Genomic DNA, 20,210 nt, shown 5'->3' with positions numbered 1-20,210 from the left:
ATAAATAAATAAGTAAGTAAGTAAGTAAGTAAAGTAAATGACTTCCAAATTTGTATGTAGAATACTTCCTCTATAAAGAAATTAACACGCCTGGGCAAAAGAACTAAAGTTTGCCATAGTTTTTTGGTTTCTTTAAACTTAACATTTTGAATACTTTAAACTTAAGAGTCATTTATCACTATCTATAAAAAAACAGGGGGGGAGACTATATTTCAAATCAAGAGGAATAAAACATGAGGACTAGATAACGTATGTGAATTAGAAGTCTAATTAAGAAAGTCTCTAAAATCTTCTGAATGGAGTGTTCAAATTAAAAGCCTACAATTTTAGGGTAACTAACTTATAAATCTAGTATGCTACACTAGTTAGAGCTGAAAGTATGAGTTAAGGGATTTAATGCTAACATCATTCAATTTGTGGACCAATAGGGAATTCTTGATGCATTTAAAAGATGAATGATTTAAAAAAAAAAGATGAATGATTTAATTCCATACAGGGTAGAAATTTCTATCATTAATCTTACGATGGATTTTTCCTATCAGGAAGAGAAAATATAATGTGATCAAAATTATTTTGCATAGGAAAAGGAAAGAGAAAAGAAACACATTTACTTACAGCAGGCAACCATAAAAAGTACTCACTGTTCCTGACTGTGGCATAGCAAACACATCAATCACTCTGACGGTGTAATCATCAACAAATTCTCCGAGCATCAGACCCATAACTTCCATGGGAACTCCAGCCCGACCATGCTTTAACATCTGTAAAGAGGAAGATACATGCATATAAAGCTTTAAGATCTTTGTTACTTTTTTAAAAAAATAACCTAAGTTTGTTTCAGTGGAAATAAAACACTCTTATTTTACAGATGCACCTAGAGCAATGGCTTAAGTTTGAGGGTTAACATGACAAATACTCCCAAGTAAAAGAAAGTGAAAGCAACAGAGTTCTCTAAAGAAAGTAACTCTATTCAATACTTACTTTTAACAGTGCAAGGGAGGAAATATAGACTTGTTCTGCTGTGTCCACCGCAGGAGCATCTGTCGGTGGCCCCTAAAAATAAGCACATCAATTATTATAAACACAGAGTTTATGAGTTTAAAATTAAAGTTATATGTTATATAAACTTGACTGTTTTTAAGAGTTTTGGGAAAACCCATCAATTGTCCTTTTATTCTCAAGTATCCCTTTATTCAGGCACAATACAAATAATCAAAACAACTTTGTAAATATCAAACCTGTGGAAAACAAATCAAATTTAGTGCTCAGGCAAGTGTCCAGTGGACATAAAGCTTAAAATCTTTCAGCAATGCTAATCTACTCTGCTACAAAATAACTACAATGCACCAGTTAGTCATGTTTCTTCTTCTCAATCTGAGATGGATTTTCAGCTACAGACAGCATGTACACTAGGGCTATGGGATCTCTGCAGGTGCACAGATATAGCTGGGGGGAGGGGACAGAAGATTTCTAATCCCTAAGTAAAAGAGCTGTGAACAACATATTATGCACTCACCTGATAAAGTTGTTCCCCTCCCCAATACAACAAATTTACCACAAGTGCATCAGATGTGAACAAACTGGCATAGCCAACATGAAAATACTTTCAAATTCTGACTAGCACCTTTAAAACACACATTACTATTTATCTTACTACAGGTTAAGGCAGACACCATATTCTCCCTAAGGACTGTGTCTTCTTCATCAAAATCAACAAGCCTCTTTTGACTATAACATTCAGAGGCACAAGGTAATTTACATAGGGTCCTTACCCCCCAGGTGACTACAATCTTATACATGTAATTCTGCACACATGAAAGCTTTCTTGTTTTTCAATATTCAACAGTCTGGGAAATTAAAATGAGATGTGTCCTATAATTGCCAGGTCCTGTTTTGCTCAAAGTTCCCTTTCCTTGACAATAACTCTATTACAAATTACAAAAGAAATGTTAGTTATCCAAATTATAAAGCAATATTCTATCATGCTTTACAGGTTTACTTACTAAAATTAATCAATCGCTTTACTCATTACATTTCAGATGTGTAGGTCTATGTGTATTTTGTGCTTCTTCTTGTCTATTTAAATGCTAAATTATGTGACTTTTTTAATTTTAATTTTTTGTTTAAAAATTCTTAATATTTGCTGGGAGTATTAAATATAAAAAGTTCTACAATAAGTTTTTTCTAAATACAAGAATACAAAATTTTTTTTTCTAATAGAAATTATTTGTTTCCTTATGTACAAAGGGGTAAGAAAAATCAAATGCCTAATTTTATTTTTAATAATAAATGTCAGATAATAAATTTAAAAACCAACAGTAATTCTCCATTTATTAGGCCTAATGCAGCTTTACTGCTTACCTTTCAAATAGAGATGAGTCTCTTTCAAAGGTTTATTTATTTATTTACTTGGAGGGGGGAGAGAGAGAGAGAGAGAGAGAGGGAATGCATGGTGCAATCAAGCTGGGGTAGGGGGGAGAGGAAGAGGGAGAGAATCCTCAAGCAGACCCCCACTGAGCACAGAGCCCCATGGGGGGTTTGATCACAGGACCCTGAGATCATGACCTGAGCTGAAATCACGAGTTGCACACTTCATTTCCTGAGCCACCCAAGTGCCCCCAATAAAAGTCTCTTTCAGAATGAAAACTCTAAGGTAAGCTAAAGTGCTATCATGCAAAACATTTGTTGAGATCATCACATAAAACATAATACTTTTTAGGGGCACCTGGGTGGCACAGCCGTCAAGCATCTGCCTTCTGCTCAGGGCGTGATCCCAGCGTTCTGGGATCGAGCCCCACATCAGGCTTCTCCGCTGGGAGCCTGCTTCTTCCTCTCCCACTCCCCCTGCTTGTGTTCCCTCTCTCACTGGCTGTCTCTGCCAAATAAATAAATAAAATCTGTAAAAAAACAAAACAAAACACAACAACAACAACAACATACTTTTTAAAGATTTTATTTTAGAGAGAGTGTGGGAGTGCGGACAGGGGGAGGGACAGAGAGGGACTAGCAGACTCTATACTGAGCACGGAGCCCAACGTGGGGCTCGATCTCATGACCCTGAGATCATGACCTGAGGCAAAGTCAAGAGTGGCTGCTCAACCAACTGAGCTACCCAGGTGCCCCTAAAACACAGTAATTTTGTTGCTATGATCATTTTATTCATCTAACTAAGAAAGTAAAGAAAGTTTAAGAAAAAAGGTGAGGACAGTAGTAAGTTAGCTGTGATGAGAGGTCTTAGGGAAGTACTACTTTAAATCAGGATAATGAACACTGTATTTATTCATAGAGGTTATTTCCTGAATCCAGAGCAACTTAAAAATTTCATATGGAGAAAGAATTTAAACTGGTATCTAGACTGTAGTTATTAATACAGCCCTTCTTTCTTTTCTTTTTTTTTAATACTGCCCTTCTTAACTTGCCAGAAAATACTAAAAAAAGGAACAGGGAAATAAAACATCATACCATCAGGAAAATGTATTACTGACAAAGTCAAGAAACTACCCCTGCCATTAATTAAGGAAGAAACAGTCTGTTTTGTTCAACATTATATATAACTAGTACCTAGCAAAGTGCCTGGCACATAGCAAGAACTTAGTAAGTACTGGCTGAAAAAAAAAATGAAATGAATAAATTGAGGTATTATAAGCCAATGGAACAGAAATGAAAAATACCCACCAGTTACTCTGTGAAAGAGAACAAGCCATATGTAAGTAGATATAAAGATCACTACCTCCTCTTTCACTATTTTCTTCTGCTTCAGAAACATACTAAGAGAAAACCATGCAGCTGTTTCTCTACTAGATGGGTGCTGTTTTTTGAGAGAGCAGCCAGTGATACTTCCTGTTGCTCCTCTCACTCCATGACTATTTTGTTTCTTGATCTAGTCAGAGACTACATTCCTCAGGAAAAAAACTTGGCAAGAAGTTCAGAAGAGTTTGTAGTGGTGAAGTGCATTTTTTAAAAAGTAATCTCTACACCCAATATGGGGTTCAAACTCACGACCCTGAGATCAAGAGTAGAGATCAAGAATCACATGCTCTTCTAACTGAGACAGCCAGGTGCCCCTGAACTGTATTCTTAAAAGAAATAAAAATAAAAAGCGTAATCCACGTAAAACACTGTCTATAGGAGAGATGTTAAGGACCTCGGGTAGTTGTAAATATTTAAGACTATCATTTTTCAAATGCTCACCTGTCCAGAATATCACACAATCAGGCAAAGAAGAAAAAGAAAACTCCATTAAAGACCCTGGAAAATGAGCTTAACTTAACCCAAGTTAAGAAAAATGTGGGGCTATGGACAATGTACCTACATTGTCTTTTAGCAAATGCTCCTGAGCAATAGTATCCTGATGATTCAACGAGAGGAAAGAAATCTAAAACAGGACTCCTAAACAAAATTTTAGAAAACGATTTGGCATCAGTACAATATAAGCTTTTCTAAGTTTGAAATAGAAAGTTCAAGGACGGACCAAGATGAAAAGATGAAAAATAATTAAGAACTAAAATCACATGGAAGGAAACAAAGGTAAAAATAAGATTATGACAAGTTTAATTCACTGATACAGAACACAAAGAAGATGTCTCAGAATGTAGACTTAAAGTCAGAGATGAAAACTACTAAAAATATAATGATACTAGAGGACAAAGGAGCTATAAGCTAAGAAACAGTTCCTAAGGACAAAATAAGAAATAGAATCAATAAGTAAAGATAAAGCTGAAGAAAACTTTCGTGAATGAAAAAAAAATTTTTCCCCCAACTTTCGGATCCCTAAATGTCAGGCAATAATCAGTAAAGAAAGTATTATACCTTGAAAAATCTTGGGCAATTTTTTTTTTTTTAAGAGGGGGAGAGAAGGAGGTGAGGGGCAGATGCAGAGGAAGAGAGAGAATCTTAAGCAGGCTCCACGCCCAGCCTGGAGCCTAATGCATGGCTTGATCTCACACCCCTGAGATCATGACCTGAGCCGAAATCAAGAGTTGGATGCTTAACTTAGACACCCAAGCACGCAGGGGTAAATCTTAATTACACAGATAAAGCAAAATCTCTAAAAACATGAAAGCAGAAAAACTAACCTGATGAAAAAATGCAACTCAGGTGGACTTTGGACTTCTTTGTAACATTAAATGGCAGAAAACAATGAAAGAAATTTTCTAAGTTTTAAGAGAGAAACCCTGTGAGTCAGAAATTTTATACTCAATTTAAAAAATATCTGAAGGCCCACAAACATGTTACTAAGTAAACAAGGACTCAGAAAATATGATTCCATGTATCCTCCTTCAAAGAACTTCTTGAATAACTCAAACCAGTTGTGCCTCCAAAAATCAAAATTAAAACCTGAAAAATGGAAAAGCCATCTGATTATTGAAAGCAGTTAAAAACAGATATAGATCTAAATAATACAAATAAACAGGGTTCAAAACCACAGATATTGTCCAAGTAATACAGGGCAGGGGAAAGAAATGAAGTAAACAAAACTCTCTATTTTACATACAGTAGGGAAAAAAAAAGAACTCTAATTTAAGTGCTGATTTTGACTACTACAGAAATAAGGATTAAAAAGTCTTCTTGAACAACTTAAAATAACCACGATAAACATTAAAACTGAATGTACACCTTACAAAATCACTGGAGAAAGAAAAGCAAACACAACACTGATAATTTAAAAAAAAAAAAAAAATCCAAACACCAGTAGAGAACCCAGAAGGGATCAAAACAAAAACAGCAAAGACAAGGTAAGATCAAATATCCTAGTAATGGAGGAATATAAATGAATTAAAGTCCCTTGTTAAAAGCCTATCATAATAGATTTAAAATGGAAATTCACACATATACTGCTTACAAAAGAAATTAAAACAAAATAAAAGGATTGGTGAGATTTGTCAGTGACATACCTATATTTCTTTTTGTAAACACAGCCATGATGGCTACTACGTTTTACTCACCTTGCCTTTGTCCAGTGATACGTTACAGTAGTAGTTTTCCCAGTATTAAACCACCTTTTTACTCTTGGGATGAAACTGTTGACATGATTTACTTTTTTTTTTCTTTTCTTTAGGGTTTTATTTCCCTGTTTACAAGTGAGACTGGTCTGGCATTTTTTTTGTGTGTGTGTTAAATTTGTCAGCTTTTATATCATTATGCTAGATTTAAAAATAATTGTGAAATTTTACACTTTACCATTTTCTGTGTTCTACTAATATTAATACAGTTAATCCTTGAACAACATAGGGGTTAAGGGCACCTACCCCCCACCCAGTCAAAAATCCACATCTTTTTTTTTTTAAGATTTTATTTATTTATTTGACAGAGAGAGACAGCCAGCGAGAGAGGGAACACAAGCAGGGGGAGTGGGAGAGGAAGAAGCAGACTTCCAGCGGAGGAGCCTGATGTGGGGCTCGATCCCAGAACGCTGGGATCACGCCCTGTGCCGAAGGCAGATGCTTAACAGACTGAGCCACCCAGGCACCCCTCCACATATAACTTTTGATTCCCTCAAAACTTAACTACTAATAGCTCACTGTTGACCAGAAGCTTTATTGGTAACATAAATAATTTAAATAATTAACATATTTTGTATCTTACATGTATTATATGCTGTATTCTTATAATAAAGATAAAGAAAAGGTTATTAAGAAAAACAGAAGAGAAAATACATTAATAGTACCACAATGTATTTATTGAAAAAAATTACATATAAATAATGACCCATGTAGTTCAAACCTGTGCTGTTCAATGATCATCTGTATATACTAAATTATCTATGTCTTAAAAATTTGGAAGAGTTCAATATTAACTATTTGGCTCTAAAGGTGATTTTGGAGTTGATTATTGTAACTTTTTCAGTGTTATTAATAAATTCAGGTTATTTATGTCTTCATACTCTTATATTGTCCCAGAAAGTTTCGTTTCAGTAGATTACAAAGTTTGATCATAGAATTGAACATATTTTTTTTTTTAAAGATTTTATTTATTTATTTGACAGAGATAGAGACAGCCAGCGAGAGAGGGAACACAAGCAGGGGGAGTGGGAGAGGAAGAAGCAGGCTCATAGCAGAAGAGCCTGATGTGGGGCTCGATCCCATAACGCCGGGATCACGCCCTGAGCCGAAGGCAGACACCTAACCGCTGTGCCACCCAGGTGCCCCAGAATTGAATATATTTTAATTAATTGTTTAATACTGAAAACATTTAAAACTAAATATGTTTCTCTATATCACATTATATCACCGTCCAGATAGATTAATAATTTACATTTACAAAAAAATCAAATTATAACAAAACTTGGCTAAAAATATTAGTGAAACTTCTAATTCATTCTATGAGGCCAATATTACCCTGATGTCAAAGCCAGACAAAGACACTAAAGAAAACCACAGACCAATATCTCTTACAAACACTGGTGTAAAAATCCTCCGCAAAACAGCAAAACAAAACTCAACAGCAAGGATGGTTCAACCTATGAAAACTGACCAATGTAATACACCTCATGAACAGAATGAAGGGGAAAAACCCCACACGATCATTTCAAATGATGAGGAAAAAGCATCTAACCAAATTCAACACCCTTTCATAATAAAAACACTGAACAAAGTAGGGGTAGAAGGAAACTACCTCAACATAATAAAGCCGTATCTGGCCGCACATGGGTGGCTCAGTCGGTTAATGTCAAACTCTTGATTTGGGTTCAGGTCATGTCTCAGGGTCGTGAAATCAAGCCCCACTGCAGGCTCTATGCTCAGAAGGGAGTCTACTTCAGGTTCTCTCTCTCCCTCTATCCTTCCCCCAGCTCACATTCTCTCCCTCCCACTAAAATAAATAAATAAATCTTAAAAAAATAAAATAAAATAAAAGCCATATCTGAAAGCCCCACAGTGAATATAATATTCCATGGTAAAAGACAAAAAGTGCTTCCTTTAAAATCAGGAACTAGGCAAGCATGCCTGTTTTCACTACTTCTATTCAACACAGTACTAGAAGTTCTAGCCAAAGCAATTAGGCAAGAAAAAGAAGTAAAATGCATCCAAACTGGAAAGGAAGAAGTAAAATTGTCTCTGTTTGCAGACAATATGCTCTTACATGTAGAAAACTCTAAAGATTACACACAAACTATTAGAATTAATACACAAATTTAGCAAAATAGCAGGCTACAAAGTCAACACAAAAATCAGCTGCATTTCTACTGTGAACAATAAACAATCTGAAAAAGAAATCACAAAAGCAGGGTGCCTGTCTGGCTCAGTCAGCAGAGCGTGGGACTCCTGATCTCAGGTCATGAGTTCAAGCCCCACACTGGGTGTGGAGCCTACTTAAGGAAAAAAAAGAAAAAGTAATTACAAAAGCAATTCCATTTACAGTAACATTAAACAGAATAAAATACTTAGGAATTAACTTAACCAAGGAGGTAAAAGAGTTGTACAAAGAAAACTATAAAACACTGTTGTAAGAAATTAAAGAACATAAATAAATAACATGAAATGGCAAACACATCCCATGTTCGTGGATCACAAAACTTAGTATTAAAAAGTCAAGACTACCCAAAATGACCTACAAATTCAATGCAATCTCTATCAAAATTCTAACGCTGCTTTCTGCAGAAATAGAAAACCCATCCTTAAATTCATATGGAATCTCAATGGACTCTAAATAGCCAAGACAATCTGGAAAAGAGCAACACCAGAGGCCTCAAACTTCTTGATCTCAAAACTTACTACAAAGCTACAGTAGTCAAAACAGTGTGGTATTGGCATAAAAGCAGACATACAGACCAATGAAGAGCACAGACAGCCCAGAAATAAACCCTTGCATATATGGTCAAATAATTTTTAACAAGCGTGTCAAGACAATTCAATGGGAAAGGACAATCTTTTCAACAAATGATGCTAGAAAAACTGGATATCCACATGCAAATGAATGAAGTTGGAACCTTACCGCACACCTTAAAAATTTAACTCAAAATGGATCAAGGACCTAAATTTAAGACCTAATCAATAAGAGAAGAAAACAAAGGACAAAAGCTTCATAATGTTGATTTGGCAATGATTTCCTGGGTATGACACCAAAGGCACAGGTAACAAAAGAAAAAACAGATACAGTGGACTTCATGAAAATTTTAGAAATCTGTGCATCAAGATACTATCAACAGTGTTAAAAGAAACCCACAGAATGGGAGAAAACATCTGCAAATTATATATCTGACAAGGTATTAATATCCAGAATATATAGAGAACTAAAACTCAGCAACTAAAAAACATGATTCAAAAATGGACAAGAACTTGACAGATATTTATCCAAAGAAGATATACAAATGGCCAATAAGCACATGAATAGATGCTCAACATCACTAATCATAAGGGAAATGTAAATCAAAACTACAATGATATACCATCTTATACCCATGGCTAGATTGGCTACTATAAAAGAAAACAACAACAGAAACAACATGGACGTGGAGAAATTGGAACGCTTGTGTACTGTTGACAGGAATGTAAAACAGTAAAGCCACTGTAGAAAATAGTTACGGCAGTTCCTCAAATAATTAAAAATAGAACACCGTAAGATTTAGCAATTCTACTTTTAGGTATATACCCAAAAGAATTGAAAGCAGGCTCTCAAAGAAATATTTGTACACCAATGTTCACAGCAATGTTATTTACAATAGCTAAATTGTGGAAACAACCCAAATATACATCAAAAAATTAAAAGATATGCAAAATGTGGTATATAAACACAGCGGAATATTATTCAGCCTTAAAAAAGAAGGAAATCCTGCAATATAGTGCAACATGGATGAACTAAATATCATGCTAAGTGAAATAAGCTCATCACAAAAAGACAAATACTGTATTATTCCCCTTATATGATGAGGAACTTAGAGTAGTCAAAATCAAAGAGAAACAAAATATAACGGTGATTGTCAGAGGCCAGGGAGAGGAGTGTGGAGAATTATTGCACATATAAAAATATAATATATATAATATATATATTTACATATATATCTGATCTGGATGAGGAAACACATTCTAATTTGCACATATAATAAAATATAAAACTGACAATCAAAAATTTCTGAATATTAAAAAAAAATTTTTAAAAACCCCGAAAAAAAAGAGTTGCCCCATTTATGACAAAAAGTCAATATATAAATTAACAAAACACTAAAACTGTAATGGAAACATGGGCAAAGAATATAAAGCAAGTAATTACATAAATACATGATGAAATAAATATGAAAATGTTCAACCTCACTAGTTGACCTTCTTTAATTAAGAAATGCCAATTAACACATTAAGACGTTGTTGTTGTTTTCTATCACACGAGCTTTACAATGCCTAATTTTGGAAAGGGTATTATAAAAGAAACACTCTGAGCACTGTTAGTGAGAATATGAACTGGTATAATCTACCAGAAAAGCAACTGAGCAATATCAAGAGCCTTACAATCGCACAAACTTTCTGACCCTACTTTTGCACTCCTAGAAATTATTTAAGTAAATAAGCAGAGATGTTTGCATGAACCAGAATGTTCATGATGCTTCTTTTAATAACGCAAATAAATCAAGGAATAAAATAACAACCAATAATTAAAGATTACTGTTAAATGTTCCTTTCTCTGAAAGACAAATACCATATGACTTCACTTATATGTGGAATTTAAGAAACAAAACATGAACAAAGAAAAAAAAAAGAGACAAAACAGTCTCTTAAATAGAACAAACTGGTGATTGCCAGAGAGGAGGTGGGTCGGGGGATGGGTGAAATAGATAAAGGGGATGAAGAGTATACTTATTCTGATGACCAGTGAAAAATGTAAAGAATTGTTGAATCGTTGTATTGTCCACCTGAAACTAATATAAAACTGTATGTTCATTATACTTCAATACAAATTTTTGTAAAAGAAAAGTTCCTTATGCTGAGATCTCAAGATACTTCAGGTGCTAGATGGCTATATCGTAGGCAAAGATAACGAGGTATAGCTGTATTTCAAATAACTTAAGAAAAAAAAGTATGAGTCAGAAAATTCGAGAAGGGGAGAGTAGGAGTGGTCAGGGTAATGAGGTAGTAACGAGAATCCCAGGGCTGTGAGGCACTACCCAGCAAAGCAGACATGATGGTTTTTATTCTTCACCCACTGAAAGTTTCCAAGTGCTTTTAACTAGCCCTGCCCTCATGTCTCATATATGCAATCCTATGACTTTAATAAGAAACAAACGATTTCACAAATAGATACTGATACAAACGGTTAAGTTAGACTTAAGGTAACCATTGTTAGGCTAGGTTTACATTCAACTAAAATGGACATGTGGTGATCACAAATAACAGCAAATTATACGTGTCCCATTTGTACAATGAAAAACATCTGAATAAATGCACAGAATTTGAATTACTTCAATCATCTTTCACTTTTTGAGAACTTATTGTGTTTAAGAAACTAAGCTAAATGCTGGGTAAACAAAAGTGAAAAACTACACAATGATTAAATCAAATGAAAACCTAGACCCAAATATTTTTGAATTTTTACACTTGGCTATTACTACTATAAAAAATAAGTAATGGAGGGGCGCCTGGGTGGCTCAGTTGGTTAAGTGGCTGCCTTCGGCTTAGGTCATGATCCCAGCGTCCTGGGATCAAGCACCACTTTGGGCTCCCTGCTCAACTGGGAGCCTGCTTCTCCCTCTCCCTCTGCCACTCCCCCTCCTTCTGCTCTCCTGCTCTCTGTCAAATAAATAAATAAAATCTTTAAAAAACAGTAAGTAATGGAGAAAATGGTTATTTCTGTTGCTTAATCAAACAGCACAGTTCTAAAGTTACCAGCTTATATAGTGTGTGAACTATTCAAGCTCTCTGCTGACCTTGTAACAATTCTACCACCACCATAATAAACAAGTACAGAAAGTCATTTTTTTTGGAATTGAACATGATGTAAATTAAATTTCAAGGTCCTTTAAAAACAACTCTTAGAGGGTGCCTGGGTGGCTCAGTTGGTTGAGCGGCTACCTTTGGCTCAGGTCATGATTCCAGAGTCCAGGGATCAATCCCTGTGGTCAGTCTCCCTGCTCAGTGAGGAGTCTACTTCTCCTTACCACCCCTCGTGCTCTCTCTGGCTCTCCCTCTCTTTCATATTAGTGAATAAAATCTTAAAAACAACAACAACCATTAATTGTACCTGAAAGCACTGGTATAACTAATACGGTATTAAGCAAAAGAAAAACTAAAATAAAAAACTAAAGAAAACTGGCCTGTATTTCACACAATGCCATTATAAAACAGAAACACACATATCACTGATAACAGATAAGTAAAATAAGAAACATCTACACGGCGCCTGGCTGGCTCAGTTGGTAGAGCATGAGACTCTTGATCTTGGGGTCATGAGTCTGAGCCCCACATTGGTGGTAGCTTTCTTAAAAAAAAAAAAAAAAAAACAACTAAGTGTTCTTAAACTTTTTAGTCTATTATTAAAAATTTAAATTAATGTTACAATTTAAAACTTGCAATGATTTAGTTATATACTGCTGTAAAAAACATAACTAAAATATTTACATATAATCCTCTTATAAAAAAGAAACTGATACAGTAATCACATTTGCTACAAAACTCCTCAATATTCAACAGGCAACTTTAAAAATCACTTAGCTTAAGTCTGATTCTTCAAAAATAAGTTTATTTTAAAAGGGGAGAAAAATCCACACTTTTAAACTAAGAGTATAAAATCAGCCACTTAATACAACTGTAAGGTACATTGGCGAGCCAAGGCATGAGCAGTGCAAGCAACCTTTATGCATACCATGAAAAGCTACCCAACTGGTGTTGTAATACCTATTATGACTCCATGAGGGCATTAAACTTATCTCTGTACAATGAGTTTTGATCTGCCATGTTTGGTAAAACAGAAATTAACATCCAGATCCACAAATTTTAAGTGTGGTTAACTTAAATGAGACATGGTTCCCCGCACCCCACCCCCATTTAGAAGGTTAAAATCTTATCCAGCATAAAAAGCTGTGACTTTTACTTGGGCAGCCCTTGTTGACTAAGTGTTATTAAAAAAAAGGCATTTGCCATTATAACAGGATAAAACTAACGCCTCTAAGTGTTACCTACTCAGGCCTTTTAACAAATTTGTTAACACTATTAGTTATATTACTCCACCTTTCTCTTAGTGTGAACTGGTATCAATTATTTAGCCAATTTTATTATGCTATTAAAATACCTGCTGATTAAACATGAACCAAAGTGTCACTTAAAAGAAATGTAAAATAAATAGTATCACTGAACTGCAACACTCTAAAACTACCTAAAAATATAAAGTTATCTTGGGAAACAACATAAAACATTTCAAAATTTGTTAAAAGTTGTTCTAGGATTAAAATATTACACAGGCTTTATTTTTATAATAGCTGTTTAAAGGTATATATTCGGTCCTGCATGACAGTATTATTTTTAAAGGTCTTTAAAATACGTATTTTTCAACAAAGAGAAAATAAATTTTATTAACAAATGAAGGTGACTATATTTTTAAAAAACAAAATAAAACCTAAACATGTACTGAATAGTTGACAGAAAATTTTTAATTTATGGTATCCAATATCACCAAATTTGACAAATTCTGTAAAAAATTTTAAAAATTTTAAAAATACCACTTTCAGTTTCTGCAATTAAAATATCCTGAAAAAAACCAAATGAACACAAAATAGGTGAATTCAAACATATACAAATAACTACCATGGTATTGTTTATCTCCTATCCAGCAAGGTAAGAAACCACCTTTTAATACTTTAATTTTGTGAGTATTAAACAACTAGTGTGAAAAACAAGCTGCATGTAAACTATTTCTACTGCCTGAGCTTCAATGACTAGCTGAGGCAACCTGTTATAGGAGGTGTTAATTGGCAATAGGAGTACAAGTCAGAAGCATGCTCCCCATCGTCCTAACCCAGCAAGGCTAGGTCATTAAAGTGGAAATGAATTCTTTCATGTCGACTTAACCCCTTCAATGCATGATTTCAGCTGTTTTCTCTCAATTAATTTAAAAAACTTGTTACTTTTTAGAGTTAAAAAAAAAACGTTCCCAAAAAAAGGTCCTCTGGCTGACAGTTCCAATGACTATATTATTCAGAAGAGAAGAATAGAGTGAGTTAATTGCAATGTAATATTGCAACTCTCCCTTCTGAAAAACATAGAAACTAGTTATATTTGCTTGTTTTAACACTGTAAAGAAGATACAGGATATAGTGTTTAGAAATAGCTTGGAACCATTTAGTCATATAGGGTTTTGAATTTCCTTTCTGTTTAAGGATCCAACTATCCTATAACTTAATCATCTTAACCTTGGGACAGGGCAATATTAATTTTTTTTATTCCCATAATGTCCATACAAGAATCTTCAATTTAAAAACGTTTTGAAATATATGTGAGTTAAACACCTTTCTAATTATGTTTTATTATTCTGATAAGGTGCATAGTCACAGCATATCCTAATGACTGGTTGCCAAAAAGTCTAAATTCCTTTTATGGCATGATCTCAGAGGTTTCCAGATGGCACATTAATTCTTAAGAAAAAAAAATACAAAAAGAAGGAAAGAAAAATAAGAATGAAAATGTCAAAATAATGATGCACTGCTTTCAAAATGCCATATTTATAAATACTAATATTCTTATATATTTTAAGCATTACAGGCATTTTAAATTTCAATTATATAACTATTACAATTAAAAAATTAACATACTTATGCTCCATCTTTCATCTCTGTGTAACCCTGAAAATATTTCCTTTAATGAAAATAGTATCAGAGTAAAAACTAAGCATTAGAAAATGTGTAATAGCTTACACTATGTACTTTGTGATAAATCAATAAAAAATTACTAACATGAAAATACAGACATAATCTCATCCACTGTTGTAACATAGCTGGGCTCTTGAGTAATTATAACTAAAAATATGCTTATTAGAAACTTGGTCAGTAAGATCTTAGACAATAATGGGCAATATAATGGTTTGAGGATATCAAAAAACAGAAATTATACTACACCCAATTCTATATTCCTTTCCTACCTCACCCACTCTTCTTCCAAGTCTTACAATTATTTGACAAACTCGGTTCTTGCTTCTATGAAAACGGACTTTCTTTCCCTAGGCCTACTGACCTCCTCCAATACAGCAAACCTAAGTAGCTGCCCTGGAACCAGTATTTACTTTTTTATTATAATAATTTTTTATTATGTTATGTTAGTCACCATACAGTACATCCCCAGTTTTTTTTTTTCTTAAAGATTTTTATTTATTTATTTGACAGAGAGACAGCCAGCGAGAGAGGGAACACAAGCAGGGGGAGTGGGAGAGGAAGGAAGCAGGCTCCTAGCGGAGGAGCCCAACATGGGGCTCGATCTCAGAACCCCAGGATCACACCCCGAGCTGAAGGCAGACACCCAACGACTGAGCCACCCAGGCGCCCCTCATCCCAAGTTTTTGATGTAAAGTTCCATGATTCATTACTTGCGTATAACACCCAGTGCACCGTGCAATACGTGCCCTCCTTAATACCCATCACCGGCCTATCCCAATCCCCCACACCCCTCCCCTCTAAAGCCCTCAGTTTGTTTCCCAGAGTCCACAGTCTCTCTGGAACCAGTATTTAAATTTATAAGTTTATAAATTTAAATTTATAAACCAATATAAAAATTTCAGTGGGAGAAAAGGCAGTGGGGTGAGGCTACATAATAGTAAGGGAGAGGGTAAAATGACATTTACAACATCATCTGGTTATGAAGACAACTGATCAAAGTAATATAGGATCTGGAAGCCTAATGCATATTGCCCAGTGTGACATTTCTTTCTCTTTAAGATACTCATTTTAAAATAATTCTTACCTACTTAAAAGTGCGTGTGTGCCATATGCTGTAAGCACCAATCACTTCAGACATCTATGAAACCCGTCTCATAGGAATAGGGATCTACTGTCTCCCACTCCAGGTGCCTTTCACCCTGCTCTGTAGCAATGAGGAAGAAGCAAGTACAATGCTTGACTTCCTTTGTTATACAGAAAAATCATTCACAGATCAGTTAGTCAAACTTCAGAAACCAGAAGATAACTACAAATGTTTATGGGGCACCTGGGTGGCTCAGTCAGTTAAGCATCTGCCTTCAGTTCAGGTCATGATCCCAGGATCCTGGAATCGAGCCCACATCGGGCTCCCTGCTCAGCCGGGAGCCTGCTTCTCCCTCTCCCTCTGGCTGCCGCTCCCCTTGCTTGTGCTTGTTCTCTCTCTCTGTGTCAAATAAATAAATAAAATCTTAAAACAACAACAACAATAAATGTTTAGGAGTAGCTAAAAACATGCTGTCTTTTATAACTGGAAATTAATTCCCAGAATCAAGCAGAACTTTGAATGTCCTACAACAGACCATTAAGTTTTATCAAAACTGTTGCACAACAGATAATACAACAAGCTTTGACTTTAAAGTGCTTACAGTCTTCTTTTACAATATTCAACTACGGTACCATTTATTTATGAATTTAAATTACAAAACATGCAAAATATAAGTCAGCTACAATCTGGTTATTTTGGGAAGAATTCATAATCAATTAGCCCACCTTCTGAATTATATGCTACATAATGCCAAGTATGAAATGTTACACACACACATACACGGAATGTATGTTTTTATTTATTCACTCAACAACCACAGACCCCACTTGCTAGCTAAACAAAGGCAGATAGGCCCTTGCCCTTAAAGGTTTATAAACTTGAACGTAAGCCAGAAAGAGAAAAAAACCATAAATGCAATATGGTAGATTAAGTACAAAAACAGACACATGTATAAGGGGCACAATGTATAAGGAGCACAGAAGTCAGAGCAATCTATTTGAGAAAATCTTTACATAGGCTAAGAATTAAAGAATACGCAGAATTTTTCCAAGCAAAAAAAGGGAGAGCGGAGTGTTGGGAAAAGGCATTCCAAGAAAAAAAAATGATTTATTTTTAAATGACACATTTAAAGGCACAGAGACACAAAACAGAAATCGTCCTGCACATTACTGTTCCAAGCTTTTAAACAATAAAATGTGTTGACTAAAACATGGGTTCTTAAAATTAAGTATAAGTTAATATTGCTCAATCTCAATGGGTGTTTTTCTGAGAACATGACTTTTTTAAAAAGGCCATCTTTAAAAGAAGTGCTTTTTCTTATCCACACTTGTCCCTTTACAAAAAATATTTAGCACTTTAGAATATAAATCAGTCTGGAATTCTGACATGCTTTAAAAAATATATATAGTTATAAGACAGTAAAGGAAAACATGTTTTTTTCCATGCAAAATGTTATCTTAGGGGCACCTAGGTGGCTCAGTGGGTTAAGCACCCAACTTTTGATTTTGGTTCAGGTCATGATCTCAGGGTCAAGAGATCAAGTCCGCTCAAGATTCTCTGTCCCTCTCCCTCAACCCCTCCACCCCCCCACTCGCTCGTACACACTCTCTCTAAAACAAAACAAAACAAAACAAAATGTTATCTTATAGTAATAAGCAGTGTCTTTTTGGTTTATAGATTTTGTACGAATATTATATTTGAGGCCAAGGACTATTTCTCTTGAACATATAGTTCTCAGAATAAAATAATCTTTTAATAAACAGTATTTTAAAAAGCTGATTACCTGACATTCAAGCAATGGATACCAATGGAAAAGAAGACACAGAGTTCAAGGCTAGGATTGGTTGGATCACTAATCAAAGAAGTGGAAGAATAAGTGGATGCTACTATGATCAGCTGTTATAGCCACTGAACAGCCATAAAAACCAGGCCCTAGCGGTGTTAACACAGAATACTAATAACCTTGCCCGTCTGGGTGTATCTTGCTTTACAGTTTTCAAATATGTTACATCTGCATCTTACTTTGTGCTTTTCAAGTATGTTATTTATATCACCTAATGAAAGAAGAGAAAAACCAGGAACAATATATGAAAGAATCCTACACAGGAGAGGAGATCCAAAAAAAATGGGTGAATGTAGGCATGGTTAGGAGAAAATAAAAAGAAAAGACAAGGAAAGCTCTGTCTGCAACACACAATGACATGCACTAGGTATATGATGAATGAATTAGATGTGGTGCTAGTCCTTAAGATGTATGTTGGAGACAGATAATACACAAGTAAGTATAAAAATGAGTGTGTAATTGTAACTTGAGTTTGGTATCAAAATAATAGGAAAGAGAACAAGCTTTGGAGATGTAATAAAAACAAGGCCTATTTTCAAAGAGCCTTCCTCAGAAAGCAAATAAGCAATGAACATGTAAAGCCAGTGATTCGTAACCTTGTTTATTCCTCGGAATCCCCTGGAGGGCTTAAAAAATTCTGATGCCTGGGCCCACCCTCAGAGATTCTGATTTAAATTGCTCTGGGGTAAGACTGAGGAATCTCTTCCTTTTTAACACTCCAAGTGATTCTAATATACAGCCAAGGTAGAGAACCATGGATATAAAGGATTTCATTATTTTGAGGTTAATGAAATTACTGGGGTAAGTGTGCCTTACCCCAGTAATTAACTGGCTGGGAATTTGAGAGATCTAGAGCCAATCGTCAAACAAATCACATTCAACATAACAACAAGGTTTTATTATAATCTCAATTCAACGAAATGCAAAGGTTTTACAAAGTATGGCAGAAGTATGAAGAAGAGATTAATCAGGTTTGAAGACATCATGTGTGGTAATTACTGTTATCCATCAAATATTTCTGGTCCTTCTCTCCAGCACATAATAGGAGTGTACCTCCTTGACCTCTTAAAGTTAGACATGAACATATGACTTGCTTTGGTAGCCAATGAAATATAGAGGTGACCTGTCATTTCCAGTTACAGCTTTTTAAGAATCAGAATTCAATGATAACATTTTGTCAGCCTGAGTCCCAGAGTAAGGATGACATACAGAATGGCACCCAGCTATATAGCAACAGTAAAAAAGAAAGCTTTGTAGTTTTAAGCCACTGAGATTTAGGGGTTGTTCTTGAAGCATGACCCACCCTTCCTGACTGACACACCATAGAAGACTTCCAGAGGAAGAAGATTAAACAGTCCAGAAGGTAAGTTAAGTACAATTCAGGGGGCGCCTGGGTGGCACAGCCGTTAAGCGTCTGCCTTCGGCTCAGGGCGTGATCCCGGCGTTATGGGATCGAGCCCCACATTAGGCTCCTCCACTGTGAGCCTGCTTCTTCCTCTCCCACTCCCCCTGCTTGTGTTCCCTTTCTCTGCCAAATAAATAAAATCTTGAAAAAAAAGTACAATTTAGGGGCACCTGACTGGCTCAGTGAGAAGAGCATGCGACTCTTGATCTCAGGGTCATGAGTTTGAGCCCCACGCTCGGTATAGAAATTACTTTAAAAAATAAAGAAAAAACTAAATACAATTCATTAGACAAACAACGGGGGCAAAGAGCATTTGTTTTCAGAGACTACCTTATACAAAATCATGAATGAATAAGCAGAATGACATAGGACACTTGAAGAATTATAAAATAGTATAATATGGCTAGTTTAGGATAGGAGAAGGTTGGAGCAAGAGATAAAGCTGGAAAAAGACAAACTCATGAAGGACTAAAGATCTAGACAAGAGATCAACTGACAAAAAGGTCAAAGCAGCCATTCCACAAAACAGTTCACAAACTAGTCCTCAATATTCTTTTGCCCTCTTGCACCTAAGCGAGAAGACCCATTTTCACCAGTAACGATGGCATACTATATTATACATATCATTTTAGAAAGCTCCAGTTGATTCTGATCCACTTTTAGGAGAGATGGCCCTCTCCACCCTATCCCCTCAAGAAACACTACAATTTGGCTTGAGGACTATATTTATCCTACAGTGAAAATGACAGACCTTATTAAAGATGTTTAACAAATGAATAAAATAATTAGTTCTGCATTTTAAAAAGGACTTGCATTTCTCGTGGTAGAAAGATCTACTAAGTGATACTGTGACAAGAAGGGCACAGATAAAGATTATGTAAAGGCGTGAATTAAGCAGAGGCAATGATAGAAGAAATACATTCAAGAGACTTAGAAAACAGACCCCATACTACAGTTCTTGAGGACTAACTATATAAAGGAAATGGAACAGCACACTGGGATTGCATGTTTTTCCTGGGGAAGCTGGGTAAATATTAATACCATTAATCAAGATAGGAAATAGCTTCAAGCCATACCCAAAATCTCCAGAATC

General features: G+C 35.2%; 1 protein-coding gene across 3 annotated transcripts in view; it reads right to left on the bottom strand.

Moving 5' to 3' along the window:
• The window catches only part of PSMD14 (proteasome 26S subunit, non-ATPase 14), a 103,142-nt gene that overhangs the window by 44,790 nt on the left and 38,142 nt on the right, over positions 1-20,210 (bottom strand). For all 3 annotated transcript variants that reach the window (XM_034654623.1, XM_034654624.1, XM_034654625.1), the window contains exons 4-5: positions 982-1,053; positions 642-761 (exon numbers count right to left, since the gene is read on the bottom strand). In XM_034654623.1, coding sequence (XP_034510514.1) covers positions 642-761; positions 982-1,053 — 192 coding nt within the window. The remainder of the gene's footprint in view (positions 1-641; positions 762-981; positions 1,054-20,210) is intronic.

Source organism: Ailuropoda melanoleuca, chromosome 2 (genome assembly GCF_002007445.2).
Source record: "Ailuropoda melanoleuca isolate Jingjing chromosome 2, ASM200744v2, whole genome shotgun sequence".
NCBI classification, from domain to species: Eukaryota; Metazoa; Chordata; class Mammalia; order Carnivora; family Ursidae; genus Ailuropoda; species Ailuropoda melanoleuca.
Note: the sequence above shows the minus strand (reverse complement) of the source record. Positions and strands in the feature narration are given on the sequence as shown.